This window comes from Musa acuminata, chromosome BXJ3-1 (genome assembly GCF_036884655.1).
Source record: "Musa acuminata AAA Group cultivar baxijiao chromosome BXJ3-1, Cavendish_Baxijiao_AAA, whole genome shotgun sequence".
NCBI lineage: Eukaryota > Viridiplantae > Streptophyta > Magnoliopsida > Zingiberales > Musaceae > Musa > Musa acuminata.
The window spans coordinates 1974166-2000198 of record NC_088349.1 but is presented as its reverse complement, the minus strand read 5'-3'; the positions used below and the strand labels follow the sequence as shown (position 1 = coordinate 2000198).

The following is a 26033-nucleotide window of genomic DNA, read 5'->3' as shown; positions in this document are numbered from 1 at the left end:
GTGGTATCACATATTACGTGTTTCCGTTACTATAGCAAATGAATTTACTTGTTTTATCTTCAAAATTATAAAAATCTTAATATAATTTTTTTAAATACAGAGACTATGATACTAATATAATCTAAATATATAGGGTAATATATAATCAGTCCCAAGAAAGTAGGTAAGGTAATCATATTAATTTTCTTTTACTTGTAATTATTTATCTTCATAAATGGATATGCAACATCTCAAATTATCAAATTTTCACTTCAAACATATAAAATTTATATAAATTTCACTTCTAACATGTATATAATATATATGTATTACGTCGAAAATCAAATACTTATAAGTAAAAGAATATTTACTAGCTAGATTTCAATTCTCTATACTCCTCGTTTAATTATTATTTAAATATTTTAATCGAAATTAGATTTATATTATTTGTATAATATTATTAATTTTTTAAAAAATATTTTTTATTTAATTTTTTAATAAATTATTAAAACTAAATTAATTGATACCTTCTTTTATTTATATATATATATATATATATATATATATATATATATGTTTTGAGAAGCGAAAAATTGATCGAATGATGCCGATATCTATCACATCAATCCCACAACGGAACTCATGAAACTAAACATGAGGCTACGAGGCATGCTTCGTTGCCACCGCTCCCTCAATTATTGATGGGTGCCAAAGCAGCGTCGATTCCACGCAGTCTTTTGTATATTATTATTATTTTAATACAAAAAAGTTCAAAAAAATATGAACGCTCACGTGTAGGCGGACCCCACCAGAGTCAGGACACGTGTTGTCATCTGGACGAACGTCGCGGAACCGTCCTTGGACCGGCAACCGTTCGACCTGGTTGACGCACCAAATCAAACCGGGTGCGCCACTCGGTACATCCGAACGACCTATGGAACCTTGACAAGTATCTAATATTTCAACGTGGCACAAAATGGTTCGCTAGTTATGCGTTTCGTGCTTGACTCCATCTACCCTGTGCGTGACGCGGCGATCCGCAGGTGAGAAAGAATTCTCACTTTCCTTTTTATCTCGACCACTAACAATATAATCGCCTCTCCTCCCTCATTTCCTTCCACATTTCCTCCGGTTTCCCTTCTCACTCCCCTCTGTCTCTCTCGGGATCGAGGCGCCATGTCTTTCCGAACGGTAAGAATTCCGATCTCTTCGTCGGTTGTTGTTTGTCTTCTTGAGTTCGAATTGTTGAGATTGTGTGTGGATTTGAGGCTTGGAATCAATCCGATAACCCTCTGCGATGAGATGCAAGGGTTAACTCTCTTTTACGGCTTGATGATGCGTCTGCAGAGTATATTTAGCTGTTTGAATTGGGATTTTTTTTGTGTTTTCTTTTAGTACTCTCAGTTGCCACAGATCCTGATATGGGTATTGTTGTACTTCCATTATGAGTTCTTCCCACCTTGCTTGATGGCGTGGACTGTTAATCTAAAGCTGGAGATTGACTGATGCACCCTCATTGTTGTCTAAAGCAGGAAGCTTTTCTTCGGAAAATGCAAAGTTGTCGTGTCTGATGCAGTGTTGTGTATCTTTGTAGATTTATAGGTTATGCCGATTCATCTTGGTAGGAATTTCCTCAACGCCAACTCAGTAGTCACTATTGCCTTTATTTAGCTTCTTAACCGAAATACTGTGGTTAGATTGGTTCAAGTAAAGTGTATATGAGGATTCTTTGTTGTTTGTTCAGCAAGTTAAGGGTATCCTTTTAAACTTGCTTCTCTCTTTTCATCATTTGTAATAATCTTTAGTAAATTTGTTGATGATTGTCAATTTTCATCGTAGCATGATAGAATCTCATCAGTTTGGGTAGTCGGCATTTATGTTCTGGCATTTGTGAAGGTGCCATAAGACTTACCAGGGCACTTTCTTGTTAATTTTTTTACATGAGGTGTTGATGGCATCATTTACATGGCTATATTTTTTCTGCCTCCAAATTTTCTTTGGTTCTTTACATTTATATCTGATCTGCAGTCAAATGCATCATCGGGCATGGGAGTTGATGAACACAGCAAAAGCACTTTTCTGGAACTTCAGAGAAAGAAAGTGCATCGATATGTCATATTCAAAATAGATGAAAAGAAAAAGGAGGTAGTTGTTGAGAAGACAGGAGCCCCAGGAGAGAGCTATGACGATTTCACTGCTGCCCTTCCTGAGAATGATTGCCGTTATGCTATTTATGATTTTGATTATGTGACTGAAGACAACTGCCAAAAGAGCAAGATATTTTTCATTGCATGGTTAGCCTCTTTTAACCTATACATATCACAGTTCAGTAATATACATTACTTTCCATCTATCTGTACCTTCTTTGTTGACATACTGAATTATCTAATTGATCGGGTTCTTATCTTATTGTAATCTCTTCAGTGATGGAGGATTCTTTTTTTTGCCTGTATCCATGATTTTGGTTGTAAGAATAGAGATAGTCTTTTTGTTTTTTCTTTGTAGTGAAAATGCACATATATCTATAGGCTTTCTTGATTGAATTTATTGTTCATGTTTCGGCTCAGATTGTGTGCCTAATAGGAGTATGATTCTGACCCAACATGTTCGAAGCTAAGTAGCTCCAACATATTTTATTTGATAATTGAAACAGCTGTTTGTTTCTTTTAGAAGCATGTGTTAATTAAAACTTATAAGTTGCTTAACTTAAAAGTTACTTAGTAGACTGACCTAAGATTTTCCTTTTTTTTTTAATTTCATCTTCATTGTTATAGGGCATATGATATTTTAGCTTATATAAACTTCAGAGGCATCGTATGTTCCTCATAGGAATTTTCTTCCTGAACTATGTCCAATGTTTTAATTTGTGCTTCTTTTGACCATCACAATCTTCAACAACTCCTGAACAATTCAATACTTCCACAAACAACTGCAGTTTCCTTATCCATCAAAAAACAACCGGCAGGATACAGCTCCACAACATTTAGGTGCGAATTTCATACGCTTTAGCGAGAGCGGGCTTCTATAAGGGGTATAGAAAAGATATGTGTGAATCCTAGCTGCTGCCATTATATTTCATAACTGTATTTCATGCAAATGAGAAGCTGAGGAACAAAGTTCATGGTTATGGATTGTCGATCTGGAATGTGATGGAACTTAGACGAGTTGCCTTGGGTGAAGTAAGTTGATAATGAAGTAGGACATAATTAAAGTCAATCAGATAATATGCATGTAATAAGCATCTTGCATATTGACCCTGCCTATACACTGTATTGGCAGAATGGTGAAAAACCAACTGATGCAAAGCAAAAATTAACTAGATACTTCTGGTTTTCAGGATTTGATGCTTGGTTCAATATAGCATGTTTTAAACCCTTAATGGTTTTACTCTCTTTTCCTGTCTCGAATCTGCCTCATCATGATGCAATCAAGGAACTATTCAGAATAGTAAAGAAGCTGGCTTGTATGATTTAAAGGTTCTCTCAGCATTTGCAATCAAATCCATTAACCTTTTTGTTACCCTAAGGTTAAGTAGAACAAAGAAAATAAGAAAGGCTCTATCACTGATGTTTGTCTTGTTTAAGCATGGATTTTAATTTGTCAAGAATGGTGGGCAAAATTCGGGTACAACATTATGAATATAAACTATAAACATACTACTCAGTAACTTTGACTTTTATCACCAATTTTTCACATGATCAAAACAGTTTTGCACCTATAGTATCTTAAGTTTTATTGTTTATCATTCTCCACTCATTAATTATGTTGTAGTTCCCTGGATTTTTTTCATCCAAAAAAATGAGGTGAACTTGATAAATGCACCATGTTATGTGATTGGAAATGTGGCCAACAATTATTAATGATACAAAAGATTGATTATAACAAAAGAACCAAATAAATAAGAGAATATGGATTGCTGGATACAACAGCCATAGTGAGGCAAACAGAATGAACAATTATATTTGAAAGGAATCAGTGTATAGCCATTCTTTCTTATAGAAATTGTCACCTATCTTATAACAACGAGTATTTTAGCATCTAATTTATTTTATGAAAAAAAAAGAGCAATTGTGATATTTTAGCTCAATGATTTGGCAAGACTTTTAAAAATAATTCTTTTAAGCTGGACTCAATGCCTCAAATTTTTCCACACGAGGATAAGTTGTTAAAGAGCTCACTTTTGATCAAAACTCGACAGTCAAGGCTAAAATCCTGTTCTAGGGCAAACATGAAAGATCACTCATAGTTTGTTAGGGTACCCAAATAAATTTATGTACAAATATACATTAACCTAATGTAGGAGTATAGAAACAAGTACATGTATATATATATATATATACATGTATATATATCATTATAAGTAAAGGAACTTGCTAGGCCATATATAATTATTTGCCAAATATTCACATTATGTATATCAAACAAATTTATAAGTATAGGATTTACCTACAAATATAGACAAAAGTAGATGAACTTAGTTTACACAAACTAAAAAGGCAATTTTATATTGTGATATTGTATCAATCATGCTTAATGTAAGACATATATCAATGCTGTTATTTATATATAAACACGATAGGAAAACATTCTATATGTATGTGACAAATCACAATGTTGATTTATTTTGTTTAATGCACTCATTTATGCCTTCATGCTCATCAGGTCACCTTCCATCTCTCGCATACGTGCAAAGATGCTTTATGCCACATCAAAGGATAGGTTCAGGCGTGAGCTTGATGGCATTCATTATGAGATTCAGGCTACTGACCCTACTGAGATGGAGTTGGAAGTACTTAGAGACCGTGCAAGCTAATGCTCTGAACTTGCACAAACTTCTTCCACAACAAGACTGCTTATTTTGTGTGCCATGGCCTAGATGTATTGGTTTTGCAGCGATTGGTTGTGGGATGACTGTTCACTAGAATAAGTGTCTACACCTGAGAGGCTAATGTATAAGCTGCTTATTCTGGATGATAATGTTTGAAGACTGGGATCCTCTTCTGGATGATAATGTTAATGCATTGCATCTCAGTAATGCAATGGATGACTGTTCTGGATGATAATGTTCACTAGAACATTGCATCTCAGTAAGAGATGGTATTAGTATGTTAATGCATCGATGACTACTTGGTTCTCATCTCGATCAAATCATATTAGATGGAGAAACTTTGCAAGATTCTGTGATGAAATTGTCGAATGCTATCTTTGTGGCTGTTGAAAATTAGATCATAGCTTTTGCTTTAAAGACATGGTTGTTTTAGCATGATTCTTCTCTGATTGCACATCGTGAGCCCATATCATTGTGGTGAGGCAATTCTACCAGCCATAGCCTCCATGAGCCAAACTGAGAGAACATATTCCACCCCCTATCTGACTTTTGCTCTCTTTCTCTATTCTCTTGATCTGGTACACTTATCTCTTTCCAGTTACAAGTTTTTTTTTTTTCTTTATCAGTAGATGCTCCTCAAGATCTGCTGTTACGTCAGAATTGAAGCAGGGGAAATAAGAAACGAGTCCTTTCCAGTTCCAGCAGAAATCCAGAGAGGTTGTACAGAATTTTCTCTTCATATTATTCTCTTCTCTATCTGCAATGGTGCATTCATGCATGATACTACTGTGTTACTTATCCCAAGTATCATCAAAGTTCAATTATTTTATTTTCTAAAATAACATTGGATTGCTAGTCTGATCATCTTTGTTATGTTTTTGAAGCTTAATTATGCCTGCTGTGGATAATCCAACACAACACCGACAGAGATTCAACAGAGGAGCATGAAGAAATGCAAAAGGATGGAAGCAGGTTAGTATCTAAATCTGGTCGGTATTTTTCTCTGCTATCATCGCAAGTTAGATGCTGGATTAAACTGCTGCTGCATTGTTGTTATATTACATTTTCAACATGGGTTCAAATCAAAATTAAAGTTCAAGTAAAGAAAATCCATATGTCTAAGTCAAATAACAGGTCAAACCGTAGTTTGACTTATTAGTTAGCCCACAACTTAATCATTGGTACCAAATATATGCAACAGTCAAAAAAATGAGATATGAGCCGTGCTCAAATGATGCTCTGCATCTAAAACAAAGAGCTCCGATTTCTTCTTCTTGCCATATGACACTAACAATTGTGGATCGTGACACTAACCCATCCAATATTCCACATCACCAAATTGAAGATCATGTCAATCAGATTTCTATGGGGTTGATTATTAGTTTCAGTATTGATTTTGGGTTTACTATTCCTATTCATTTCTTGAAGATCATAGCACAATGCAGTAGGTGTCCATTAGGTTAGAAATTGCTGGTTTTAGAATTGGTCGATTAATTATTAATATCAAAATTAATCATCGATTCACAATCCAAAAAACTTCTCTAACACAACTGTTTCCACCTCTTCATCTCATGGAGTCACAACAGATCATATACTACATGCAAATTGGTCTCATAAGATTGCATCGTATCTGTTATCCGAAATCTGCATTGCGATTCTCTACCCAGTAGACACGCAAGTGGTGGTGGTGGATTCATGAGAAATCTATTGGCCGGCAACCCCATTCCATCCCAAGTGCAATGAACTGACACCTTTATCTATTCTATCCTCACCCGCTTGGCCAATATAAATATTGTCGTTCTCTCTATCTCATCGAGGCGGCAGATGGATCGCTCTTTGACGGATCCTTTCTCCCGTACGATATCCGTGACACCATCTCCTCTTTCCCATTGCAATCTGCATAATGCTCATAATCTATACATACGTGTGTATATATTATCAATTACACTGCACCTTCTTCCGTTCTGCTTCTCAAATGAAAGGGAGAGGCTTTACAGCTGCTATGATCACGTAATGTAGCTATCAAGCCATGCTCGCCTCCGCATTATATAAGCACGTACGTACCTTGGATCTGCTCTCAAGCACACACAGTCCGTCCTCCTCAAGATGCTCCAAGGGGGGCTCTTCGAGGCGTTTCTGAGGAGGTGGAGAAAGCTGAGCAAGCAGGCCAACCATGGCTACCGTCGGCGGAGTACTCCATCAGGGTACTGCAGCCAGGAAGAGGAAGGCGTTCCCGAGGACGTCCCCAGAGGCCACACTGTGGTGTACGTGGGGGAGCGGCGCAGGCGCTTCGTCGTCCTGGTTGCCTTGCTAGAGCACCCGCTGTTTCGAGCTTTGCTCGACCAAGCTCGGGAAGAGTTCGGATTCGGCGACGGTGGCAAGCTTCGCATGCCTTGCGATGAGGCTCTCTTTCTCAGCGTTCTTTGCCATGTTAGCTCGCGGCGGCGCAGAGGGGTCTGGTTGTGCCTCTGAATCGCTTCTTCCTTCTCCTCAAGGAGATCTTTGTTTCCGGTCTCGCTGCAACTGAGATGCTAAGAAATCACTTAAATCAACTTGTGTTTCTAAATTGTTATAATAGAAATACAATAAAAATTGATGCGAAAACAAAATAATATATCTGCAGCCATTGTCGCCAAGAATTTATGTAGAGGTTTATTCTTGAACTTTGGTATTTCTCGACTTAGAACTCTCGCTTTAGATGATATAGGAAAGTCTTTCGCTTCAAAGAGATGATTGAGCTCAAGGACCAAAATTCTCATATATATAGATGTTCTCCCATCAAGAACATTTATTATCACCAAATCATAACGTTCAAGAAATAATTCAAATTTGTAACGTTTGAATCAAACTTTAATGATATTAAATATTCAATTTAATAATAACGGTTTCATGCACATTGAATAAAAAATTAAAATCATTTAAATCATAATAAATAAAGAAATTTATGATAATGAATTATGAATCATTATAAGAACAGTTATATTATTATTAAATTAGATATTTAATAATAACGGTTACAAAATTGAGTGTAATAAGCACTTCCCCTGTTTCTCGAGACAAAGCAAAAGTGAGGCCAAAAGGGCCTTATCTTCTTCAGATCAATATAGCTTGCAGTGATTCTCTGTTCTTCGAGCATCCAAGGAGTACTTTCTATGCTTTTCGATGGATCTAGGAATTGTTCTAGTTTATACAGAAGACATGGGAAGAAGAACAAGGACTCAGAAAATGTTCAAATAAGCTTCCACGGAGCAAGGAATGGTGTCATTCCTTATGTGTAACCAATGCAAGATGGGTCCGAGAACAGCGCATAGAGGCCATATCCACAGCAAACTTTTGTCCAAAGATCTTTCTCTCTCTTTTCAACAAGTCAGATCTCAGTTTTGAACGAGTCCTTGTCATGCCAACAGGATTCAAGATAAGTTGGGTCCTTAGGAAGGAAGAAGAGTAGTATATGTTTGGAGGGATCCATGACTTTCAAAATCTAAGGAAAAAGAAATAAAAATATACATATTGCTCAAAGTGTGTGTTTCTTTATATTTCTCTTACCAAAGTCTTAAGATATATGAAGCGTTTATAATGATAAATCTTAATTATTGAATAAATAGTTTTATCTTATAATAGTTCTATTTTTAAAGTTTGTTCTATTTCTTTGGAACTAAAGTTTGTGAAGTAATTGGAACTAAAGTTTGTAGTTTCACTCACTTTTCCTTTTCTTTTTTATGATTGCTTCTCTTTTTTATTGTTCCACATTTATAACACATCTCGAGATGCACGTGATTAGTATGACTAGTATTCTAATTAGAGAGTGATAGAACCTTTAATCTCTTCGAATACATTCACTTAGAACAAATTAATAATATATGGTTTATTATCTAAGGGCTAATTATAATATTATCATATGTAATTAGCTATCTTTAACATCATGATCTCTATACTTTCAAATGTTATATTGACATCCTTATATTTATAAAAATAAAATATTTAATCTTATTTCTCTCATCGATTTTATACGAAAATACTATTGGGTTTATCGTACTAATTCCATTTTACTTTAATTTACCACTGATTATTCGTCAGTAAAAATCGAAGACGTGAGAAAAAAATGATATTAAATATTTTATTTTCATAAGTATAGAGATCTCAATATAATTTTTAAAAAATATAGGAATCAAAATAATAAGGATAACTAATTAGATAGAATATTACTTATATTATCTAAACATATTATATTTATAAGACTTACATCTCAAGTGCATACCCACTACTCCAAGTAATTTAGAACAGTAACAAAACAATATTCCTTCCAAAACAAAAAATACCAAAGCAACATTGATGCAAAAGGAAAGTAACTTAAAATAAGATAGAATACTGCCAAGTGTAGTTGAAAGAGATTGCTAACAAACAAAAACATGAAAATAGCATTGATGCAAGTGGAAATTAACTTGGATAAATCCCAACTTGTATTCATGACCCTATTTGTAGGAGTTATATCTCAACTACCTTTGCCCACTACTTCATTAGTGGTAATAATAATAATAATAATTTTAGGCACAACTATGTTAGTATTATGAATCACTACTATAATTAGAGTTGTTAAGCCTACTGGTACTTTAACTAACTAGAACATGAGTATAGCACATGACCACTATTTAACCATGCAAGGAGAGAAATTAGAGTCATTAACACTAAAGTTAATTATAAATCATTTTTAATACTTCCACTTGATTCATAATCATAATCATATGCACCCAGCTACATCTAAAATATATATATACTTTTCAAATGAAAGTGTTTTAATGAGAATATCGGTTAGTAGTTCATCTGTGTCATAATATTTTAGTGTTATAATTTACTATAAAATCTCGGATGAAATAATAATATATTTATTTATGTTACAAATTTTTTTCATACATTGCTAGTAATTATAGCTTTATATTATAAAAGATTTTTTTCATACTTTAATCAAGTTACAAATTCCTTGCAGTTACATATTCAAATTGTTTACTACATTGTATTTTAAAATATAACTCTAGATTTGATATTAAAAATATTATATAAATTACTCTTTCTATCAATCCAAAGCTCATATATAATAGTTGATGTGAGGATAAGGAGTTGAGAAGTCCTCATTGACTTAATGTCAAGCAAGAACTACAAATAGTTTGGGTGCAAGGAATTTAGGTTAGAATAAATCCCCAATACATGATTCAAAGATACTTATTTGCAGGACTTACATTTCAGCCACTTTACCCACTACTCCATTAGTAGTCAAAGTAAGTTTAGGCTCCACTTCATTAGTGCTTCAACTAAATTGCATCATACATGACCCCTATTCAACATTAAAGTCACTTATGCAACTAAAACTAAAGCTAATTATGAGTCAATTTCAACTCTCTCCTTTGATTGCTGCATCTAAAATCAATATATTTCTCAAATATGAGTGATTTAGTGATAATATCTGCTGTTTTCTTGTTTATGCTGTAATAATTTAGTGTCATAACTTCACTAGATACAAAAATCTCAATAGATTATATCTAGATTAAAATCTAAAATTATCTTTTAAAATAATGATAAAAATTTAATTTCTAATCCAAGAAGAACTTCGGCTCCCTATCAAAATTAAATACTTGTAGGGGAAGACTATTGTTGATTGAATCTTGACTTCTATTTTAGTTTAGCCTACCATAAAGCATGAAGTGGTAAAGGGTGACCTCATTAAGAAATATTATCTCTTACCTTAATTAAAATTTGGAGCATGATTAGGCATTGAGGATAAGAATCGTCATATGATGATTGATTGATGGAGTCCACCATTGGACTTATCCAAGTACTATAGGACCCATTGTGAATTAAGGCCAATTCATTTTGATCATTAACACCTAGTTTATTATGTTTTATGTATTTGGTTTGAGGAAGGCATCATTGTATACACCGTTCTTTCACCAACTAAGATAGTCACTAACTTCTTATTCTATATTATTTTAAAATAATTTTAGCATACAATAAAATTGTTTCTTTCATTAGATACCACTGAATTTGATTTTAAAGTTTAAGATTTTAAAATATTCATAATTTTTTATTAATCTAATCAAATATATTCTGATAATATTTCATATAATTTTTTGAAGATAAAAATTTGAGCAAAAGAAGCTAATATAAAGAGACTTTAGATGAGTGTAATATTCTCTTATTGAACCCTTTGGTGGTTAGAAAGGTGCGATATATTAAGACATCCAAGATGAAATATAGTGATATCCGAGTTCGGAAGGCGATGTTGTGCTCCACTAGATCAGTAGTAGCATCGAAGGTTTCCAATGACAGGAGGCGGAAGTTAGTGACGATCAACTCCTCCTGGATATCCTAAATAAATGAGAACTAACTTGATGTGGAGTCAATCTGCCCATCACCCCTGGATTGGTGAAAGTTACGTCACATTTCTTCAAGGTGCCGATCCATTTACTGTAGTTGGATCCTCAAAGAGTTGTTTGTTGAATCGATCGAGTTGGTATCAGTTTCAAGAGGAGCGGAGGTGTAGGGTGCTCTCTCGATCAGTGGTTTGATAAGTCTTATTTGCCCATGAGAGATTAGCAATTCATTGGGCGGAAGGGCCCTAGCAGATGTCGATGTCGATGGTTGCCACACTATCATCGATGGTGTCACCTACTAGTCTGATCGAGGTAACAGTGGAGCAACAACATGTATTATGTCTGCTAATGCTTGCATTTGCTAAGTAAGGTTCAAACATACCTCGGTAGGAACAAGTAGATGGTTCGACGATACTTTGAATGGGCACATGCATTGGTACTCGCAATGTGGTGAACGTATCTATATGAGGAAAGGGTAGCTATTGCCTTATTTAAGTGAAAGTATTATGGGTTGGAGGTAGAACCTCATCCGAATATTCATAAACAAGGTTGTCTTGCGGATGCTCCTATGATATCGGGCCCTCATTCTAACGTCAAAATATTAGGAAAAAAAAATTATTGACGTTTTCGTCAGCATAATATGACCTTGATCTGTATGCGAGGAGTTATCCGGAGTAGAGCATGACCTCTCTCGACTTGTTACTTGCACAAAGACCGAGATCAAGGGTAACTTCTCGAGTTGATCCCTCCGATACTTAAGTCAATATCGAGATCCTCTCCTCTAATCTAAAGCGAACAGTGTGTTATTATAGAAGAGAAAGAATATCTCATAAAAACTCTACCGGGAAGACAGCTTGTAATCGATCAGAATTATTCTCTAGATTTTTAAGAATATTCCTACAAATATTTCATAGGGGAGTCGATTTGTAACCGATCTGAGCTGTCCTAAATTTTTAAAAATATTTTTAAGGAGAGACAAACTATTTTTTGGATTCCAATTATTTATGTGATCGGGAGGGCGTTTGGGCTTACATGTTGCACAATGAAAGGTGACTTTGGTTCCTCTAACATAATTCCATATATTATTTGGGGACAAAATCCCTTCTTTTACCCTCGGCGTATTATGTAGATTGTAGTGTTTTCTTCCCTTAAGTATCTCTCTCCCTCTCGGCGATCTCCCCAAAGCCCCGCGCTGCATCGTTCCCTCCGCCTCCGGCGACGGCTGCTGCACCGAACACCGGTTAGTCGTGGTGGCCTCTACCAGTGAACGGCGGGTTAGGGTTTTCCTTCCCGATCCTTGATTATTCCTTTGCAATCGTCTTCTTCTCCTTCTATCTGTCTTCCTTCGCTGACGTTGCTCTGCAGTGTCCTACATCGTCGTTTTCATCAACCAAAGAGCATCGTTTCCTCCTATTTCTTACCTTTTTCTTGGTACCAATGGCCCAAATCCCGCGTGTTTCTATCCATTGCGTCCTATAGTTAACTGGTTTGCGCAAGCTGAAGCCTGTGAGATTTTCAGTGACGCTAAAGTTGAACAATGGCCCGCGGACAATCTCAGAAAGACGAAGACACTAGCAGCTCGAGCAGCAGGGGTGCTGCTGGCAAGAAAAAGGAAGACATTAGGAATGCTAGCCCTAGAAGCAAGGTTTTGGGTGGGAGAGCGAAGGACAGCAGGACTACGGCGACCACGAGTTCTGCAGAAACGGAGTCTTTCACTTTGATAAGGTCTTCTATGGAGACACCCACGAAGAAAGTGAGCATGCCGTCCCAATTGGAACAGCTTGAGAAGCAAAACATGTCGACCCCTTTAAAGAAAAGGAGATCAGAAAGTCAAGTCCAGAAAGGCCCTCAAAACCCGCTAAGAAGGTCAGATAGAATCGAGAAGTTCTATGCCTCAAGTTTGGGTGGGAAAGCGAAGGACAGCAGGAGTATGGCTGCCTCGAGCTCTGCAGAAACGGAGTCTTACATTTTGAGAAGGTCTTCTATGGAGACACCCACGAAGAAAGTGAGCATGTCGTCCAAATCAGAACAGCTTGAGAAGCAAAACATGTCAGCCCCTTTGCAGAAAAGGAGATCAGAAAGCAAAGTCCATAAAGGGCCTCAAAACCCACTAAGAAGGTCAGATAGAATCGAGAAGTTATGTGCGTCAAGTCCCTCGGAGAAGGAGAAGAAAGCAAATGATGTGAAGAATGGCAAAAAGAAATCAATTCTTGGCACCACAGAGGAGACCAAGACTAACAAGCTTGATAGTGGCAGTACCCTATCGGCTAAAAAGACAAAGAGAATGGATGCCCGAACCTATAGAGCTCTATTTACACCAGTGGTAAAGAAAGCTAAAATTTCAGGTATTTCATGTCTGTTACTCAAGTATTTTTAATATAGGCACCTTTTCTGCTATCTAATTCCTAAAGTAGTAACTTGATTAAAGTATGCTTGTTTAGTAACTTTTAGATTATTTAAACCGCTACATTCTGTTGGTTCGCTTCTCATCACAGTGCACAGCATCTGACTTTTTTGTCTTGGATATTTCTCGATTCCATAGAAACATTGCATTACTGTGATTCAAGGGCTGCTGATTCTGCAGCAGCGCTAGAGGGTGGAGACGAGTGCACTCGAAGAAAGTTTGATGAGCCTGGGGAGAGTTTTGAGCAGCGCACGAAGTGTTCCGAACTTCGAAGGTATTCCTCGTCTCATGTTGTTATTTTGTCTAAAATGCAGACATGATTCAGACTTCGAATCGTGTCTTATTTTGATGTTCCATAGTACTATCATGTACCACAATCTGATATTCATTGGTTTAACCTGCCATTGGATATCCACAAGATAAGAACTTAGTTTCTGTGAGTAGTTTAACAATATATCTAACTGAACATACCGCAAATCTGAAATTGTATTCAGGCAATTTTTTCCTGGGCTTATTGAATCAAGACAATCACTTGATAATAAGAGAGGGGTGGATTGTCAATCCCATTGAATTTTTAGATGTAAATCATCATTCCTGACAGGGAGGGGTGGATTAGAGTTAGTTGGAAGAGTGGAATTTAGTAGCCTTTGGATGGGAGTTGAAAATTGTAGATCTAAATTAGCCATTTGTGGCCACATTTTTGGTTCAGCTGAAACTTCATACGGCTACGGGATTAGGTCCAACCATTTATGTTGCCTCTTGCAAATGGGAATATCATCATCAAGACAGAAAGACTGGTACTGGCTTATGATAGCCAGTATTGTTCATTGAGCATTTCTTTGTTCATGATTTTTAGAGATTACAATGTGTTGATAGTTGAGATAGTGTATTTCTTCTTAACAATTTTATCAAGGAACTAGCTCATATGTTTAATTTGTGTGTACAAGAGAAGTGATGACAACTGGAGATTATTTCTAATCTGGCATGCCTCTCTCAGCATGTGTCAAGGCCCATGCATGGCTTAATGACATGCCAATGCATAATGGGGCGTGTGCCTTTATTGACTTAATACCAGTGCATAACTGGTGTGTGCCTCACAAGCATGCTCTTACATGCTTGGCAGATGCATTAGGATGAAGCTGCTTCTTTATTGTCGATTAACTTTTTGGTAATTTACATGCTGCCATTAATACCAATGCTGTAGCCATTGCCGGCAACTCAGTGGTTTCATGACTGAGATGTAATCTGAATGCTCCACGCTTGGCATATTAGTCATCATTTTTTTAAATATTGGCCCAATATTGATTCAACAACTTGTCAGATTGGTATGGTACCAACACCTGATATCTCATTTGTATGTAATCTGAATGGCAACTTAGTGGTTTTATGACTGGGTGTAATCTGAATGTTCCATGCTTGGCATATTAGTCATCAAGTTTTTAAATACCAGCCTATTACTGATTCAACAACTTGTCAGATCAGTATGGTACCAACACCTGATATCTAATTTATATGCTTAATACAAGTTTCTGTGATGACTTATAATTAGTTAGAATCTAGTTTAGAGAGATTTTCTTGCTAAGATTCCTTTGTATATTTTAAGAATTTTGATGCTAACAATTTAGGTTGCTAATCTGCTTATTTCTTGATAAAATTTTTTGCAATCTTGTTTAGGGTGCAAGACATGCAAGCTAAGGAACTATGCTCATGTATTGCGAAAAGGAGCCATGATTCATCCTTCGCCTTTTCTGAGGTTTGATTGATTGTGCTATTTTTCTTCACCTGCAATTTGTGTTATTCTCTAATTTGACTTTTAGATATTTTGCGGGTTCTCCTATAAAGAATTCTTTTCCTCTGAGATTTGATGTCTTTCATTGCTGTCTTGTTACAACTATTTGGTCTTCCGAATGGCTTGTAATCAAATTCAACTCAAGTGTTGCACTTAGGTTCTGGTTGCGCTTTTTTGACTGAGATACACAGCAATGGGGCCTGACATGTATAGTTGCTTGGCAACTGTTAACTGGATGGTTGATAGGACGAAGGTTTTAAATTTTGGCAATATCCCTGCATGATTTTGAATACCAGTCCTGTACCTCCCCCAATATCCATGCAAAATACTAAGAAAACAAATGAATTATATACCATGCAGTACCAATCTATATGTGCCAATATTGTTGCTTTATCGGATTGGTAAATACCAGTCGATCAGTTTGTATCAGTCTTTTGGCATATTAAACGATGGTCCCAGGTTATAAGAATGATGTGCTGGAATATGTACCATTCTGTACTGAGAAGACACTTAGCATGGGGGAGGGAGTTCTCGGAGCTGAAGATTAAACAATTGGGTGGAAAAGACCTCTATCGAATTGGTTTCAATCAAGGTATGAAATACCGTACCGGTGTTTCGAGGTTGGCTCGGTATGGTATGGTACCGGCGTACTGAGCGGTACACTAGGACATATTGAACGGTACATCAGGGCTTACCGAGCAATTTTCTCTTACTGTAGTGCAACTACAGTGTAACACTGTAGCGCACGGTCCGTCCGGTAGCGGGCGGCCCGTGTACCGGTATGTCATCGGACCGGTATGCACCGTTTGTACTGGGCGGTACCATTCGAAATTGCATACCGTGGTTTCAACTAACAATAGAAAAAAAACATACCTGTCATGTCTTCTCCTGTGGTATCTGGCTCTTCTTCCAGTCCCTTTTGGTGGCAGGAGTGTGGCATCATGCAACAGTGCTTGAAGGGCAGTCGCCTCTTCGGATGGTGAACTGGTGCTCTAGCTTGGAGTTAAAAGTGAGCTGGTTGGTCTGCTTGCAATCAGACACCTGCTTAGGAAACAAGTCAGGTTATTTAAATATGTTCAATATTTTTTTGATTTTTTAAAATCCTTGATAATTAATTCTATGGATGGGTCATCTTTCTCTGTTGTCTTCGTCAAATGGGGGCTGAAAATTTTGATCTCTATTAGCAGTCTTAGATGAGATAGTGGCTTTCATCTTGACTAGCTGAGTGTTATTAATTGGCTTGTGTTGTTTCAGATAATTATATTTTCTTTGGTAGTATTGGTCAAGGTTTTATGATTTTGAGTAATGAACCTGTATTGGTCAACCATGTGTTAGCACACCGTTCTTTTACCTCTTTCTTGGCATATACTATCAAATTAGAGAACAATAAAGTGAATTCAAACTATAAAAATATAAAACCAAATTGGAACATATACCTGTTCGAAGTTGGACTGATTCAACCTGTGATAGGTTTGGGTCCGGTTTCCGAAGTTGAATTAGCATGCTGAGGTTGAATTAGCATATGCTGCTCCAACTACCAAAATGAATGACATGAGTGAGTCGATGGCAGGTGGATTGGGGTGCTTGATTTGATGAAACCATAGATCGATGTGGTGAATCTGCAGGATCCATGCATGTAACTAATCCAATGACATCTAATCTTGGAAAGCAGTGTGTCATTGATGCTATAACATTGCATGATAGCAATCGTCATTGTATCATCGTGGTAGGAGGCTCCTGTGGTAAGTATGACAGTGACAGATACTTCTCTGTAGGATGCAGTGCTGTGGAGCTGCGATTCTTGTCATTGCACTATAGTTGCATATCCAACTTATGAAAAATGACCAGTTGTAACCATGTGTCTTTTGATTATGAGATCCACCATAGTAGGAAGGCTGTGAATATGCCAAAATTTAGAGGTTACATTAAGTCCTAAATCAGGTCTAAAATTTGAAATTTGGCCTAAGCTTGCAAGAATAAACATAAAGCCTAACCTAATTGCATAAAATTAATTTAAAATTCGGGTGTGGATATACTTTGATTTGAAGAGAATGGACCAGATCCTTGTTGTGGAAATCAACCTCCCCTAAAGATCTTCAATCAAATCAGTTTAGAAGTAAAGACAGAACTAAATGAGTTTGAGAGAGATTAAACAGAAATGAGAGTGAGAGGGATTGAGAGAGAGAAGGTGAAGAGAGAGAGAGTCTTTTTTTTTTTGGTTGAAAGGAGGGGGGAGGATGGGGCTTGTGGTGGTGGGTGGTACAAGCCCATACCAGTTTGTATTCCTCATACTAGGCTTGAATCACTTGGTATACCCTGGTCTACATGCTGGTAGACTGTTGGACCAGGCAGTATTGAAAATATTGGTATTGGTACATCTGAATCACCGTCAAGATGTATTTCCTAGTTCATCCAGAGACAAATTGATTTGTGTGAAGACTAGAAGACTGTTCGGCCTCTGTTCTACAGCTGGTTTCTCCTGATAAAGTTTTGTTCTAATTCTCTGTGGAAGTACATTTATTGTTGAAAGCTGTTGTCTTATAGTTTCTATTAGCAGGAAAAGTTGAAAATTGTGTTTGAGAGAGAAATTGAAGTGTGAAAAAGAAAATAGTGTAGAGGGACAAAAAAAATACAGAAGGGAAGGATGGCTACGAAAGTCGCTAAACTTGATCATAAGTCATCAAAGCATGCTTTTGCTAAGTTGATGAGACTTTATAGTTGATTGTATCCTGCATTATAACGAAATAGGTTAAGAATGAAATTCAGTTTGGTGTTTTTCTAATTCTATTTTTGGTTTAGAGAGGATAGCGTGTTGGGATATACTTAGATAGTTATTGCCTGTCAATCTATGTTCTGCTGTAATAATTGGATGAGATACATGGTCAAATCTCTCGAGTCATAGTAGGTAAGAAATGTTTTGTAATCAAATAAGGCATAGGAAAAAGATCACTTTGCAGTTCAAGTGTTATGAAAGCCATGATATTGTAAGATCTGGAGTCAGTTGTTTCCACTAGAGATAATTGTTTGCTATTTTATTGTTCTGGTACAACTTTTTGAAAGTCCATTTGCAGTTTATAAATAAAAAAAGATTGATGGGCTTTTTTCAGTAGCCAACTGGTCTTGTTTTTATCTTCTTTATTTTTCTCGTATATTTCTTCCTGCATCTTTCTTCTGTTTTGCCCATCACATTCCCAACTCTTTGTATTCGAAAAGACTGGATAAGTGGTATTGAGGCATCTCAGATGTAAATTTCTATATGGAGGCTCATGTGGTGCCATCTACTGAGGGTTGAACCAAAGAACCCTGTACTTTGTACTTATCTTAGGCTGATTGGCACAGGGTGTGTGGTTTAATTTTCCAGCTATGCTGTAACCATGGTAGCCTCACGGTGTCTTTTTGTCATCTTGTTAGTGTGAGGTGCTTAGAAGTTTGTGCTAATGAGACAAGGCTCTTGAATAGTCATGGTGTCCAAGGATGAGACTTGGAACTCGGTTAAATCTTGAAATTCATTTAATTTGTTATAGGGATAGGCTTTCACAAGTTGGTGGAATGCAATCCAATTTAAGTTGAAATTCAGACTGGACCTCTTTCGGCTTCACTCTAGATTGAATCAATGTTTTTAAAAGCACTAGGCGCCAAGGACCCAAAACGCCCAAGGCGCTAATTGTCTGCTCGAGCGAAGCGAAGTGCTCCCGAAGTATTAAATTTTAGAAAATATATGTATTGTCATGTTCTAAGCAGTGTTTTTAAAAGGGGTTGAAATTTAATATGGGTGCTAACTGCAAAGCAGTGTTTTTCTAACAGCTGTTATATTCTAACTAGTGTTTTGATATCAATGTAATGTTCCTACCAAGGTGAACTTAGAACATCTAAGTTCTAACTCCTAACAGTGCACCACCTCAAGTTAGTGGAACAAGTTAATCGACGAAAGACTTACCTATAAAATGAGAGAGAGGATTGAGGAGATGGAGAAGTAACTGGCAAGGCTGTGGAGGATGGTGGAAGTCGAGTTGCGTACAAAGCTGGAGATGGCAGCGGACAAAGCTGCAGCGGCGAATGAAGCTATCGACAGCGACAACAGACAAAGTTGTTGACGACAAGGGACGAAGCAGAAGAAGCTATAGCGGTGGACGAAAGTCGTGGACAAGCGGTAGGGTTTCGCTTTGCTGGTTTCTTTCGTTGGGTCGGGTCCGCGCGTGGGGGGTTATTAGGGTAAGTGACATTAGTTGGTTTGATCGAACCAACTTACACGCCCAGTCAACCCCAGGCTCGAAGTCGACCCCATTTGGTTCGGACACACTCTAGAGGTGCCCAGTGCCTGGGCTCAAGTGCATGCCCAAGCGGCGCTTCATTGACACCTCGCCCGAAGGTGTTGCGAGGTGCTGGGGTCGTACCTTGCCTCGTCTGAGTGCCTTTTGATTTGAAAACACTGTATTGAATTACTAATAGTTGTGGTTTGTGTCGATTGAATCTTAGTAGTTCTTTGTTATGATTTTCATCCTTATTTTGGTGCTGTTTTTGAGTTCAAGTGATTAGAATTTGTTTTAGTTAGGTAACACTGATCTTCATTTTGGGGTTCGTGACTGAATGTGATATTCAACAAGATCTTTCTTAATTTTAAAAAAATTTGATGAGATACGTGTTTGGTGAAAATTATCTTGGATAAAAGGTTTACTTTACAGCTTTATTTTTATGGGAGTTGATATGGTACTCTTAAATTTAGTATTTACTAGAGATGATTGTTTAGTTGATTATATATTACTGTTCTTTAGTCTTAAGAAATTATCTTATAGTCTATGAATAAAAAGAATTGGTAGCCCTTTTTTAGGTTATACCATTATAATGTGGACTTTATTCAGTAAAAATCTTCTTTCAATGGCCACATTAGCCTTGCTTTGTTTTCTTGATTATTCTATATTTCCTTTCACTATCACTTGTGTTTTTTGTATCATCATGCTTCTACCACCATATGTATCATTTGTACTTTTTACTTATTGAGATTTTTATATTTTAAAGTAATCTCTGTACTGATAATTTACAAATTTGGTATGTCTTTGCATGGGGTTGATGACCCAAGCCAACAATCAACAAAAGCTTGTGTTAGGCATGAACCACTGCTGATATTTTGATTTATGTTTTATTGATGTTTATTAAACTATTCTTAAATTCATGATGCTTCATTCTACATGTATTAAACATGAATTTATACTAAGAAAGTATCTTAAACCACCACATCACATGTTATCATCAACTGCCAGTTGGTTCCTCACAGCATTCCTATCTTTCTGTAGGAAGCTCATGATAAAATTGCTTCGGATAAACATGAGAATGCTGCTAGTTGTTTGGAAGAGTATAAAGGAAATTCTGTATCAGAAGCTAAAAGCCAACTAGCTGGAGCAGAAAAGTACTGAATATCTTTGCTTTCTTTTGTCTACAAGTTACATGAATTTTTAACTACCTTGTAATTTTGATAAATGTCATAAATGAGTGGATGGGTGTTAGATGCATCTGTATGTATCCTAATGATATTTGTTCTTTAATAGGCCCAATTGTTCTGTAGCTTCAGCCTGTACAATTAGTGTAAAGATGTCTATGGAAGAGGTAATATTTTTCTTGGTCTTTTTAGCTTCCTTTATTTGTTTTATAATACTTCTTTGATGAGCAGTTCCTTAAGCAGATTGATGCTGTAATTTTTATTTTCCTCTTGATGTGTTACATTAGAATAAGGCGAGATCAGTGGACTGTGATTTCATGGATATATCAAAGCAACTTGTTGTCTCAAATATTTTGGAGTCCTTCGTTGAAATTCAAAAGGATGGTGGTCCCACTACATGTGTTGTCTGCAGACGCCCAGAAACAGATTTGTGAGTGACATGGAATTTCTGTCAAAATTAAATTTTCGGCACAAATTGTGCCTCCTAGCTTTCAGATAAAAATGGTTACCCTTTTTATTGTCACTGATTAGTTTCTCTATGTGCGTGCACACGAGTCTGTGCATGTGCACATTTATTTTGCTGATATGGCTTTTTCAACATGTAATATCTACTTAATTTTGTTCATTTTGTAACAAAACTTTTGGTAATTTTCTCTGTAAGCTTAGGTCCTGTGATGGAAAGGGTTGCAACAGAAGCTACCATCTTTCTTGTCTTGATCCACCCCTGCAAGATACTCCTCCTGGTGTTTGGTTGTGCATTTTTTGCATAAAAAGGAAAATAGAGTTTGGTGTATACTCTGTGTCTGAAGGAATTGACTCCATTTGGAATATTAAAGAGGGTGAGGATGATAGGCAATCATTAGACAACTGAAGCTTGGTATCCTTGTAATGTTATCCTAGGTTGCTAATATGTTATTTGTCTTTTTCATGGGTGTCATGGTTCTAGGATTGCAGATTGGCAAGCATTACCTTGTCAAGTATAAGGGTCTTGCTCATGTCCATAATCAGTGGATTTCAGAAATCCAGATGCTTCAAGAAGCTCCTACAGTTTTGTCTAAATTCAGTATGAAATATCAGATAGAGAGGGTTGGTTACTATTTTTGCAATTTATTTTCTTAACATGACTTTTCAATATAAAGTGTATATTCTGTTAGTTTCTTAATTTAACTAAATTCTTCTCAGGCTATAAGATGGAAGCAGGAGTGGACTGAGCCTCATCGTCTATTGCAGAAAAGATTGCTGATGCCTCAAAAACTGGCTGATGAGTTCTTCAGTAGGCTTGGTAATAACTTTCGAAAATGCTATTATGAGTGGCTTGTGAAATGGAAGGGTCTTGGTTACGAGGATGCTACGTGGGAGTTTGAGACTTCACCATTTTTGTGTACATGTGAGGCTATGGCACTCATGAAAGATTATGAAGCTCGTATCGAAGCAAAGGCAGCATTTGTTTCTTCCAATGCTGACAAGGTAATTCATGATCTAAAGAAATAAACTTATGTCCAAGCAGCATTTTTTCAGTCTTCCATGAAACTAATCGCAGCAAAAATTATGAGGAAAAGGACTATGCCTCTCTACATATTTTGAGTGGGTCTGTTAGCATTATAACCTGAACCATTTAGACGAACTGTAAAATTGAAATATGCTCGTGACTGAAAGGGCTTGAAAAATAAACTGCTTTTTAATTGTGATATACTTGCATAATAGCTATAACAAAAAAAAAAACTATATGTACATTTTTTTTTTTTTTGCTATATGTAGTGGAATCTGAAGTAATATGGACAAATAAACATAGAAGTAGAATGCAATTAACAGAAATGAAATGACTTGTTTCAGTAAAGAAAGTTTTTCTCATCTTTTTGTTCTGTGGTTAACTAATCAAACTTGCATATTGTTGCTAACAATATTTTCTAATTTATGAGCATTTACTTGAGATTGATTTTGAATTTGAGTTCCGAAAGCTGACAGTAAAGATTAAGGGTTTGGAAATTTTAGATATCTTGAGGTGAGATTGATGAAGATGTTGTCCATGAAGTAAGTGGGGTGATTAGACTGTAGAGGAGTTCTGCACTTAGATTGCAGGGAAAATTTTATAAGGTATTTGTTGCTAGGTGTGCTTTATTCATTAGGATGCTTGGAAGCTAGAAAGTTCTCATGTGGTTGTTGATATGGATATGTGGAGTACCATGGGAAGAATAATGGATATTCATAGATCCTTTCAAGGATAAAATGAGAAAGAACATAATTTAAGATGGATGTGATGTCTAAAGGAAATCCTCTATATATTATTAATCATCTAAAATTCATAATTTGAGGAGAGGTTGTGGTCGACCTAAGAAAATTTATTAAAGATACGAAATAATTCGATGCATCTTAATTTTAACCGGTGTTCTTGTCTTCAATTAACCACTTGTTCACTAGGTCCATGCCAAACAAAACATCAATTTGAGCTTGGTTTTTGGTTGGAAAGTTGGACCAGTTTATTCAGTTCTGGTTCTTGCACCAGTCAGGTTGCAATAATAATAGGAGTTTGGTTTGCAATATACATCATTGATCTGTTCGTTGATGTTTTTCCTTCACTAAAAAATCAAGTTGTTAAACTCATTCTTTTATGACCAGTTTGATTTTCCAATTTAATTGGAGAAACCTTTTACTAATAGATGCTTTGTTTTTGCTTAGATCTCTTCATGTTTTATAAGTTTGTTCTCTTTCTTAAAATTGTGTTGTTTGCACGCATTGATTCTGACCAAACTAGGATTTGGTTTCTCATACATTAGGTAAATTATTTTTTAGCATTTGCTTGTCAAAGCATGTCCTCCCTCAGGGGTATACAAGAACATAAATTTATCATTGGAAATATTATAGTCTAAAGATTCAGATGTTATGAAATTGAATGCAGTGCTGACTTGTATAGGCAAAATCTATGTTTAAGTGGAATACTATCTTGACGATCTATGGTTGTCCATAACAGTTGTTCATCAGGCTTATTTTAGAGCTGCATACTCCAAATCTTTATTTTTGAGTGCAATAAGAGGCTGTTCACTTCTTTAGAAGCTTTTTATGAAAACATTTGTTTCTAGTTAACTAGACTGGTGGTAAGCTTTTAGGGAGCTTCTTGATTATTAATTATAGATGCTTTCCATGTTGATCCACATTGCTGGATGTCTTCGTAGTTCCATTGGACATTTTGAGTTGTTTCTATATACCTTAGAAACTAGTTTTTTAAGTTGTAAATAATGGCTAAAAGGTCATGCTTCTGGTTTACTATGAGTCATGGAGATTGACTCTGGCCATGGGCATGACACAACACGAACAAACCAGCATGACAAACCTTATAAAAGTAGAACATATCATGTCATGGACATGGCAATTAATACATCTATTTCTTCTATACATTGTTATAATTTTGTTGCTCTATACAATTTGGACACTTCATGGTCATGAGAGGAATAATAGTAATTTGTATTAGTAAAATTCACAGAAGTAATTAATACGTATATATGAAGTAAATCAACAACCCAATCTACTAGTGTTAATATTTGACATCTTGAAGCCTTGTATAGATGTTATACATCTACCTTAATACATTAATATAAACTAATGCAGATGATAGAGATGTCACAGTCATGACACAAACATGGCATGACAATGATGGCATGTCAATAATGATATTATAATTGATAATAGTGGCATGTTGCATTATTCTTTTGAACCTTGTAGAATCAATTTATTGAATAAAGAGCCATGAAAAAATCTCGTTTGCTTGTAGCCATAAATGGCAACATGAAATTCATTGAGCATGACATGCCAAGTGTAGTGACAATTTGACATGCAGAGTTATCAATTTATGTGAGATATTGCAACTTGCAGTAAGCAAATTGAGAAGTCTGATTTTGTTTCTTCAACTTTGTGGATGGGTGTGTTTCCAAATTCGGTGTAAATTTTGGCATTTGAGCCTGAACTGTGTGTAAACAGTTAATTTTAAATGTAATTTCAGCCACATTTTCTCTGGTAGAAACTTTTATTTATTTATCTGCACCTTTATCCTTTAATAAACATTAAATTGTGTTGAATCAAGTGTTAATCAAGCTATCTTGATTTGGCACCAATCTTATCTGTTTGCATCCTTTTGTGGCATTATATTCTCAAATAGGTAGGTTTCAGTTTGTTCACTTGCATTTTATTTACCATCATTTGATACGAAAACTTTTCACTAGTCACAATACGTACCTTGCCAATGTGTATTTCCTGTGGCATCAGTATGTTCTATCTTATTTGGTGTCCAATTACTTTATTTGGAAGGTTGTATATACTCATGGTTTAAATCAAGGTTCGCAATACCGTATCGTACCGGTATTTCGACCTGGGCTCGGTACCGGTACGGTACGGTATACCGAGCGGTACACCTGGGTGTATCGAGTACTGTAGCATTACTACAGTACTCGGACCGGTAACAGTCGGTCCGCATACCGAAAATCTGTCGGACCGGTATGTACCACCCATATCGGGCGGTACGGCTCGGTACAGCAAACCCTGGTTTAAATATTGGTTGGATGTTGGTGGGGTTCATGTAAAGCCCACACTTGGCAATTGGCACATTTTTCTGCTGTTGCAAAGTCAGTGTGCCTTTAGCATGAAAGGATTATCTTTTTTGTTGTTGCCTAGATTTTTATTTAATTGCTTATGAGGCTCCTGGTAAATTGTCTGCTTTACAAAGTTGTGAATGTCTGGCAATGTTCATGAAACAATGAGAGGTTTCGGCATACGTATAATGTGGTCATGCAACATTCTATTCATGCTTGAGTGTTGCCTCCTTGTTAATGTGATTTGATTATTATACATACTGTTTTATGTTTATTTTTTTAACTTTTTATGATATGGGATGCCTTTTCCTGCATTTTGCTAATTATTTTTATTTGGTTGTATATTTCATTAGTCATTTTATCTACCTTACATGTTAACTGATTAGTTTTCTTTTTTATTTATTGCATTCAAATGTAAAGCGCATCACAACATAATTTAAACATTTTCATTAACCATGAAATTTGTTATTCCCAGGCTCTAGAGTTCAGGAGTAATCGTTATATTAAATTGACAAGGTTCCCTGATGGTTTTCCACCTGGACTCGATAATGATCATCTGATTTCTATCAACAGGCTTCGTGAGTTTTGGCATAGGAACCAGAATACTGTTTTCTTGGATGATCAGGTATAGTTTCTTATGCTCCTTGTATAGCA

The 26033-nt window shown here is 36.2% G+C and overlaps 3 protein-coding genes across 12 annotated transcripts in view; all 3 read left to right on the top strand.

The window, feature by feature from the left end:
- Window positions 1-1015: 1015 nt before the first annotated feature.
- On the top strand, window positions 1016-5116 carry LOC135628227 (actin-depolymerizing factor). The gene is made up of 3 exons (XM_065134795.1): window positions 1016-1170; window positions 2008-2273; window positions 4642-5116. Exons 1-3 carry the CDS (start codon window positions 1156-1158, stop codon window positions 4790-4792), a joined length of 432 nt encoding a protein of 143 aa, XP_064990867.1. The 5' UTR covers window positions 1016-1155; the 3' UTR covers window positions 4793-5116.
- A 1797-nt stretch (window positions 5117-6913) lies between these two features.
- On the top strand, window positions 6914-7279 carry LOC135628309 (protein SMALL AUXIN UP-REGULATED RNA 12-like). The gene has a single exon (XM_065134916.1). The coding sequence runs from the start codon at window positions 6914-6916 to the stop codon at window positions 7277-7279; it is 366 nt and encodes a 121-aa protein (XP_064990988.1).
- Window positions 7280-12269: 4990 nt separating this feature from the next.
- Window positions 12270-26033, top strand: part of LOC103978134 (uncharacterized) — a 41025-nt gene continuing 27261 nt past the window's right edge. For 2 of the 10 annotated variants that reach the window (XM_065135919.1, XM_009393833.3), the window contains exons 1-10: window positions 12275-13517; window positions 13715-13850; window positions 15251-15329; window positions 20657-20769; window positions 20909-20966; window positions 21087-21229; window positions 21466-21638; window positions 21746-21885; window positions 21982-22266; window positions 25855-26004. In XM_065135919.1, coding sequence (XP_064991991.1) covers window positions 12710-13517; window positions 13715-13850; window positions 15251-15329; window positions 20657-20769; window positions 20909-20966; window positions 21087-21229; window positions 21466-21638; window positions 21746-21885; window positions 21982-22266; window positions 25855-26004 — 2085 coding nt within the window. In that variant the 5' untranslated portion in view covers window positions 12275-12709. Of the gene's footprint in view, window positions 13518-13714; window positions 13851-15250; window positions 15330-16300; window positions 16427-20656; window positions 20770-20908; window positions 20967-21086; window positions 21230-21460; window positions 21639-21745; window positions 21886-21981; window positions 22267-25854; window positions 26005-26033 lie in introns of those variants that run through there. The other 8 variants (XM_065135916.1, XM_065135915.1, XM_065135914.1 and 5 more) reach the window with 8 other exon arrangements.